Source organism: Plasmopara halstedii (assembly GCF_900000015.1).
Source record: "Plasmopara halstedii genome assembly, contig: Scaffold_437, whole genome shotgun sequence".
NCBI classification, from domain to species: Eukaryota; Oomycota; class Peronosporomycetes; order Peronosporales; family Peronosporaceae; genus Plasmopara; species Plasmopara halstedii.
The window spans coordinates 207,127-215,550 of record NW_020187357.1 but is presented as its reverse complement, the minus strand read 5'-3'; the positions used below and the strand labels follow the sequence as shown (position 1 = coordinate 215,550).

The window sequence follows — 8,424 nt, the reverse complement described above, 5'->3', positions numbered from 1 at the left end:
AGTTGGGATATTTTTTTTATATATGGCAAAAGTTGTGGCATTTTTTTTATTCTCTCTTAAAATAAATTTGTAGAATTAATTTACGAAGTGAAAATTTATAAAACATAGTTTTTCCTTATGCAGATCATTCGCGAATGCAAACAAATAAAAGCTTTTACGTCTGCGCAGCAATTACTTTTCCGGAAGGGATCAAACGTTTATGCTTTTCGTTTTGATAGGCTTCACTAAAAGAATATTTCTTTTCTAAGGTGACTTCTGTATTAGAGCTGCAAGATCTCTGTTATTCTCAGTAATTCCCATTCATATTCTGAAGTTAATGAAATACTTCATTGAAAGCATATCAGCACATAAGATAGACTGTGATCATCTTCCCATAATTACTGAGCTCAAGAATTCATCGGCCTAACCCATGTGGACGCTCACGCGCTTGCCCATCTTGCCCATAATTGCGAGATGTTTAAAGTGATCCGCCAGTGCTTTTTTGAACGTCGGAAGCACTGTGTACGTGACTTTGTACTTCTTACAGACGTCCATGATTATAGGAGCAATGGCAGGATAGTGATACTGCGAGACTCCCGGAAAGAGGTGGTGGGTCACCTGGTAATTCAATGCACCAGTCAAAAAAGCTGTCAGGAACGAACCATGGGCATAGTCCACCGACGATTTGATCTGCGAAATGGCCCATTCGTCCTCAATTGCTGTGACTTCCTTTTCACCACCTGGGTAGTCGCACGCTGTGGAAACATGGCTAACCTGGAAGTTGAAGGCCAGGTACCAACCCGTAACAAATTCAGCCAGAAAGAAAACACCCCAGAAGCGAGCGGGATCAACTTGCAACACAATTAAAGGAATATAAATGCGGTGAAATGCCCAAAAAGCCTTGGATATGATCATCTCTGCCCAATCTCCAAGCGTGTGCGGATTCACGCGCTGCGGTCCATTCGAAAGCGCGATGAATGTTTCTACAATGTCCTGAACACGGAATTTAAGGCCGAGAAGGCCATAAAGTGGAGGCAAGTAAATGTGTTGATACTTGTAGATTGGTAACAGCACCTGACGATGGATAATACGACGGATGTCGCTCTTAAAGTCCACAGGAAGGTCGGGGTCGGCACCAGCAACGTTTGTATAAACATGGTGACCAACAATGTGCTGGTTGAGCCAAGAGATCATGTTAGCTCCGGTCATCCAGTCCATAACAAAACGTCCAATGAGTCTCCAGCCTGTGGGGCTGCTTGTAATGGCAGCATGTGAGGCATCGTGCATCACATGGAGCAACGGAAGGGCTTGGCATACACCAAATAGGACACCCCAAGCGTAGTGGGCGTAAATGCTGTCCGAATATTGCTGATTCATGCCCATGTAGGCTATAATACCAATAGCAGCTACGAACAACATGCGCCAGAGACCCGAATACGGACTACGCGGGTCTAAGTTATTGTTTTTGAAGTACTGATGGACACGCTCACAACATTCTTTATAAAAGCCGGTGTCAGCTTTGTAGGTCGGGAACTCGGAGCCTCCAACGAGTTTGCCAACGACGTACTTAGCCAAGATTTTGTCAGCACGGTTGGAAAAAGGATGATACATGTTAAAAGTGTCAGTACACTCGCGTCCAGAGTGCAACAGCACGAGCTCGCGACCTCCGGGGTGACGATCCGCCCATTCTAAACGTGCAGCGTATTCGTTATGTCAATTACTTGATTACTGTCATAACAGTGGATGACTAGAACGCACCAGTGACATCGTACACGAAGCCACGAATGATGACCCATGCACTTTTGGCTGTATTGTGCTTGGCCACGTCCTGCCACGTGTATGTGGTAATATTCTCGTCAGAAGCAGCACTGGCGGGCTTACGCTGATATAGACTCTCTATTTTAGATGATGAACATAAAGTGAGGTGACATGTATGCGCTGTGGGGAAGGCAAATGCCACATACCGTTCACAGTGTCCTTGTAAGTCTCAATTGGAGCCATGGCTGGTCAATCAATGAATGGACGTGTATGGGTACTGGTTACAGAAATCGTAACAAAATGATCGCTTTTAGCGACGTCATCGGGTTATAAAATACACGCAATCTCGTAAAATTATCACGTCGAGTTATTTTACCGAATTTGAAAGGATACGCTACATTAAAGTAGAATGTGCGAATATTGAAACGCTAAAAATAAAATATGGATAGGCTTTGCTTTGGAGCCTTTGAAGAGACCAATCTCAGTGGTATACGTGACAAGAATCCGCTCTAATAGCTAATCTATGTTCATTTTTCTATCGTCTAATGTACATATATAAATCAAATGGTGCTTTAGCATGTTCATAACAAAAATAACATTTTTTATAGCTTAATACGGATGTTTGCATGCTGCAATGCCGAGGCAAGTACGCAAACCGCCAGCATGTATACTATCAATATACCAGACGATACAAACGTATTTGCACTGATGGTGTCTACAGTCAAATTAATCGCGCCTGTCATGAGATTAGCCTTCAAAACAGTAAGAGAACGTTAAGATTTGCGTCTTGTTCAAGATTTCAGCCTAAAAATAATAGCATACCACAATGAAAACGAAAAGCTGGTTTTGATTGATACCTCGATTTAAAAGCGGGACTCTGGGGAGCATGCTAATGAAATCATATGGTTATCAGGGTATCCAAGAAAAGAAATTGGACAATTACGTACCAAACGAGTTGAATCCCGCCGTAAAGAGCAACCAAAGTGAGAGACTGGGCCATAACCCACAGCATATATGTTATGTTAAGCTATTGAAACCGTGCATAGAAACGTTAGAAATCAGTGAAAGCTTATTGATAAGTTCCACTTGCCATTCGACGGGATGGACTTGCAATGAGGCGGACCGCGAGAAGAGTTGAGGTCCATAAAAGCCCCGAGATAAATATGAGTGAGATCACAAGCCACCTCATACTACGTTGAGCTTTCACGTGGTTGAATGTTATGGAGCTGAAAATGCATTGGCCTGCATATGTGGATAGCAAGTAAAGGGATGTGTAACCTATCAAAGCATTTCAAAGAGATCAGTTTGCTTGAGCGCAATCAATAACGTGAACTGTGTCGTACCTGCTAAGCTGAAAACACCTTCGCGGTTTTGATTCAATAAATTGTCTCGAAGGCCATCGAGCATGTACTTTTCACCATCATAAAGCGATAGATATATCTGGTAGACTGCCATATTCAGCATTTGATTAGAAACTGATCATTTAACACGGATAATACGGACGAAATAACTTACTAAAGGCAATTAAAAGTGCCACGATGGGATTAGTAGCCCATTTACCGAAGATACGCAGTATCGAGTAGACAAAATACACCCCTGCAAGAGTAAAATAAAAGTTCCAATGGACTCCGTACTCAGATACGTGTTCCTGATCAAGAAATTGTCAAGCAAATGTTAATCTTAATCACCTAATCTACTTTCAAACCTGATAGTTTACACCTCTGACAGCTAAGAATCTAGCAACTCCGAATAACAACACAAGTGCAATTGGTCGAAAAAACAAATATAGTCTTTCCAAAATGCTTTGTGGATGCTCGATGCGATGCCTGCAAAAACTTTCAGAGTTCAGAATGAATACCATGACTTAAGAAATCTTGTAGCACACCTGTCTGTGGTAATTCTTGGACGAGCTTGACGAGCAGGTGCTGATACAATTGCTGAAGAAACAATAAAGGCACCCACCCCAATATCCATCTCATCACAATGATGTACAGCATATTTATCTCAGACATCATTACCGACAGGTCATACAAATGACACTACTAACCACACTAAAACCGTAGTTTTCTGTCTTTGCAAACCGCCGGGGGAACACGGTAAAGTCAACTGCTAGAATCGCGAAGCATCTGTGAATCATTTTCAACGAAAAGGTAAAGATGAGAAAATTCGCTGAAGATCCATTGGCTTACGTTGACATCATGATCTGGGCTCGAAAATTTGTAAGGAATGGCAGCTCCTTTTCAACAAGTCCATTCATCTTTTCTTTCCGACAGTATTTGCGAACATAGTCTTTTGAATGAAGCCGAGAGAGGGCACAAAACGTCGCTGCCAGGGAGTATAACGTCGCAAGAAGCGGGATTGCGTACTGGGTGAAGCTTAATCCAATCATTGTTGGCACTACCGTAACAACGAATTCTACCAAGATCGTTGTAAACAAGTTCTAGTTCGAATTACATAAAGATTCTAGAGATTATTTTGATAATTATCACACTCACCAAGTAAGTAGCCCCTAGATTCTGAATCCCAAAAATTTCGAGGACTAGCATGAGCTCATTATAAAGCCATAGGCTTCCCTGCACAGTTGTATCATTAGTCAAGACATAGCAAACTCCGAGTTGGCGTGAACTGTAGAAGTACTAAATGAAATTTGCTTTGAACTTACTGGTGCAAGAGCAAAAACAATGAAAACTTCGCTTGCGCTAGTCCCATGGAGACCAGTTACGAAGGCCTCCTTTGCGAGCTTGTAGTCTTTGTCCATCATTATGTTTTGTCTAATCACCATTCTCCTAGAAAATATTTAGACCAATTAGAAGAAGGAAGCAACCAACCGTAGCTAAATATGACTGGTATGTGTCATGCATTGTATGGAGCAGCACGGCGTCTAGACGATTTTGTGCTGTGATAAAGCATGATAAAAAGCAGGCTTTGAGCTCATGTTCCACATTCTGTGGCATTTGTGACAGATTACCACGAAGAGCAGGCAATGGAGATGGAGGCTCTAGAAGCCATCTACATGGACGACTTTACTAGTGCGTGGTCGGTCAAATATTGTTTTTATACGTTAAGAATGCAAAGAGCTGATCAAAGTAATTTGAAATTAAATTGCAGAGCTATCGGATAAGCCGTTGACGTATCAGGTGCACGTGGTACCCAATCAGGACGGTGATAGTAACTTCGGTAAGTCTGGCTTCCTTTACTTCAGCCTTGTAGTCGAACTAGGTGGAAGTTTGATGATGAAAAATCATATGAACAATGCTGGCTAAATTATAGTGGCGCTGCAGCTTAAAGCAAAGATCCCAGAAAAATACCCTGACCTGGAACCAGAGGTTGGTGGGAAGATGTTGCTATACCTAAAGACACAAAGGGTGCGAAAAATATGGCTCTATTATATGCTTCTCTACAGATTGAGGTGATTGTTCTGAAAGGGCTGGTGGATCGTCAAGTGAAGGAGATCAAGCAGCTATTAGCACAACAGATCGAGGAGAACATGGGCACGGCCATGATGTATACGTTGACGGAGGCAGTGCGAGAATACTTGGTTGAAAACAACCGCGAAGGAAATGTACGATGTCGTACGACTGTAGATGTTACCATCAATGATTTAATGTGAAAAATGATTTTATCTGCTGAGCAGGATGGATCTGAGCATCAGGAAATGTTGCGTCGCATGGAGCTGAAGAAAGTGGCGGAGGAGAAAGTCGAGGCGGAGAAATTAGAGCAGGTGGATTGCAATATAATGAGCAAGTAGTGAGTGCGTGGCTTTAATTTGATGTGTTTATTTACAGGCCAATGTAAAGGGCGAGGGGAACCAGCGTGAATTTCACGGTATGAAATACCGGACAAGTGTCCTATTATTTAGCTGCTGTAGTAGTATTTGACTAATTTGACGCTGGGTTTAAAGGTACACCTGTCACTGTTGAGACTTTCGCTGCCTGGAAAGCAAAGTTCGATACTGAAGTGACAAGTATAAAGGAAACTTCTCTCAAGAAAGAAGCCACAGCTAAACTTACCGGTATAAATCATCCAGGATTTTTTAGTACATTGCCGTCATTGTTGACGTATCGACTTGTGCAGGTCGTCAATTGTGGAGCAAGGGATTGGTCACAGAAGATGAAGCGGTGGAGGCTGAAGCTAAAGCGGAAGCCGAAGAGGCTGTAGAGATCGATGGCAAGGTTGAAGAGGAAGATGTTTAAAAGTCAGCTAAATCGTGTGCTCTCATGCGTTATGATAGGTCTAAAACAGTAAATGAACAACGAAAAATTACTGGAAAGGTTTATAATACTCCATTTTATAAAAATTATTTGACCAGAAAATTTCGCCGAAGACGCCTCGCAAATTTGTGACGGCGGTTCGCTTTTATATACTCTTTCGAGCATAATTTGTCATATTTACGCATTTGTAGTGTTTTCGCAAATAACTCGTTAAACCCTCAAAAAGTGTGTCAGAAAGTTCATTTTTTAAGTGCTAATTATAATGAACTTGTTTGATGTAATTGACGTTCGCAAATTATTTCGTGGCCCGCGATCTTGCACACGGAAATCGAAAAATCCTAAACCTTCCCTTTGTATTCCATGCCTGCCATAGCTTCGTCTTGCTGATCTAGTCACACTCTTGTTCGACTGGGTATGTACTCTTTAATAAGCAAGATCGTGCAACTATTTGTCATGACGACAACAAGCCACGTCTGATAATTAGGTGTCTCTACTTGGTCACGATGCAATGGCACAAAGAACGACCAAAGATAAACCGCCTGGAAATGTCTTACCATTTTGGCATACCGGAGGTGGAAGCTCTTTCAGCACGCTAGACGTGATCAACCTCAATCTTGGCTGCTGAGCAGCATAGGGTACGCGCAGATGTTACATCTATGGAGTTCAAATCATTTGCACCTTGCGTGCTCTCGTTGGTTTAGAGGAACAAAACATCAAGTCCCGGCGCAAATTTGCCCGATGAACCCTTCGCGGGGATACGTCGACTCTTAGTAGTGCGCGGGAAAGAACTGCGCTACTGAGAGTCGACACTCACCGCTTTCTTGCACAAGGTAGAGGGGACGTAATGGTCTCGAAGCAAACTGAACATGTTTAAAGACCCTCTATGATGAGGGTAACTATTGCAGATGCTCTGCAGCCATTGGGACGATAAGCCGGACATGGTCGTCAATTCAACTTCAGTGAGAGGTGGACAAGAAATCTGAGCGCGCACGATACGCCTAGTTCGGCAGTGTTTACCAGTCCCTAAGACATGAAGCCAAAACACTACGTTTGCAAAGTTTTTCTTATAAGGTATATAAGTTTGTATCAAACACCAAAAAACTTTCCCACCATGCTTGTCTGATGGCTTCACACCGCGCATATACGCATACAGTTGCAAACTGGCTTTGTTGATATGTGGCCGGTATCATCTTCGGGATGAATTGCAAACGTTTTCTCTTGTCCGAGATTGACACTTGAAGGACTGGCATGATACTTGTACATGAGGTTTTGTCGCATGTCTATGTCGATTGCGATAACGTTCGTGTCGATCACCTTAGTCAGCCATATAATCTATGCATCTTGAGTTCTCCCGATTGCTTTAAGTAAAAATGGATGGATCAAATCCTGGCATGCTTCGTCTTACTTAAACCTGCGGTAGTTTTGGCTTGGACAGTGCTTGTCACTCTTCTAACAATACGTTAAGTGTCGTCACGATCATACTTCGGATGTCTAGACAGCGCATCCGGTTCAGGTCCGACTATGGTTGGTAATGTACAGCAAGGTTACATTCTCTAAGAGATAAAACGTCGTGTTATATTTCGTGATAGTCGTGATGCTTGCAGATTCGTTCTCAGTGACGTGTGGTTGGTGTCAGTAACGCGCGTTTCCTCGCCAAGCACATAGGCTCGAAAATTTATAAATGTGCACTACATGGTAACACTCTCTTTTTCTGAAAGTAGATTGTATTCGCGGCTTGATTGAATGTGGCCAATATGATAAAAGTCTCCCTTCGTATTCAGGCATATCGCGTTTCCTTGCTGCCCGACGGGGCAAAAGGGGTTGGTGAGCTTTGTGCAAGAGCTGGGAACTCTTATTGTTGGGATGGCAGCAGATCTTCACCCCGAGGCGGTCGCAGTGACCGTCTTAATGGAGGGCCCCACGCCAGTACGTAACCCACTGAGCGCTGTTCAGGTTACGAAGTAGTTGCTGCGTGCCAAGCCTGGCATGGTCGGACTAGGTCTGAGGCATCAAGGTCAAGGCCCTGGTGATACGCGTGGAGTGGCAAGTAATCTACTGAGCACTACTCCGGTTACGGAGCTGATGCTGCGTGTAAGCGTGGCATTGTCGGACTAGGTAAGAGGCATCAAGGTCAAGGCCCTGGTGATGCGCGTGGAGTGGCACGTTATCCACTGGACATTATCTGCGGAAATAGCAGCTCTTCGTCGAATGTTGTTTATAACATCAAGCTTTGATGGAGCAGGGAGTAAGGATACTGGACAACGCTGAGTGCGTGTTCCCACTGGTATCGATTAGACGTAAAATCTCTGTAGAGAGGAGACGGCGAAGCCGTATGTTATCTTCAAGGTGCAGGGCATCAACCCTGACCCATGGTGTGTCTACCAAAGACGATTAGCGCGCAGCTATATATCCTTGTCAAAGGTATGACTGAGGGGGGAAGACGGCGAAGTCAACCTCGACGCTACTCCCGCGGTGT

General features: G+C 43.5%; 4 protein-coding genes across 4 annotated transcripts; 1 reads left to right on the top strand and 3 right to left on the bottom strand.

The window, feature by feature from the left end:
• Positions 1–260: 260 nt before the first annotated feature.
• On the bottom strand, positions 261–1,980 carry PHALS_09928 (delta 5 fatty acid desaturase; the record flags this gene model as incomplete). The annotated part of the gene is made up of 4 exons (XM_024725267.1): positions 261–307; positions 408–1,667; positions 1,738–1,875; positions 1,944–1,980. The coding sequence occupies 4 exons, from the start codon at positions 1,978–1,980 to the stop codon at positions 261–263; spliced, it is 1,482 nt and encodes a 493-aa protein (XP_024576061.1).
• Positions 1,981–2,339: 359 nt separating this feature from the next.
• PHALS_09927 (gpi-anchored wall transfer protein) lies at positions 2,340–4,495 on the bottom strand (the record flags this gene model as incomplete). The annotated part of the gene is made up of 12 exons (XM_024725266.1): positions 2,340–2,489; positions 2,560–2,626; positions 2,685–2,764; positions 2,828–3,015; positions 3,081–3,185; positions 3,253–3,385; positions 3,443–3,563; positions 3,623–3,711; positions 3,785–3,863; positions 3,927–4,177; positions 4,233–4,310; positions 4,400–4,495. 12 exons carry the CDS (start codon positions 4,493–4,495, stop codon positions 2,340–2,342), a joined length of 1,437 nt encoding a protein of 478 aa, XP_024576060.1.
• An 81-nt stretch (positions 4,496–4,576) lies between these two features.
• PHALS_09926 (rwd domain-containing protein 1) lies at positions 4,577–5,930 on the top strand (the record flags this gene model as incomplete). The annotated part of the gene is made up of 10 exons (XM_024725265.1): positions 4,577–4,583; positions 4,701–4,766; positions 4,846–4,914; positions 5,008–5,063; positions 5,141–5,299; positions 5,372–5,458; positions 5,523–5,562; positions 5,639–5,749; positions 5,812–5,855; positions 5,910–5,930. The coding sequence occupies 10 exons, from the start codon at positions 4,577–4,579 to the stop codon at positions 5,928–5,930; spliced, it is 660 nt and encodes a 219-aa protein (XP_024576059.1).
• An 811-nt stretch (positions 5,931–6,741) lies between these two features.
• Positions 6,742–7,061, bottom strand: PHALS_09925 (uncharacterized protein; the record flags this gene model as incomplete). The annotated part of the gene is made up of 2 exons (XM_024725264.1): positions 6,742–6,971; positions 7,043–7,061. The coding sequence occupies 2 exons, from the start codon at positions 7,059–7,061 to the stop codon at positions 6,742–6,744; spliced, it is 249 nt and encodes an 82-aa protein (XP_024576058.1).
• Positions 7,062–8,424: the final 1,363 nt, after the last annotated feature.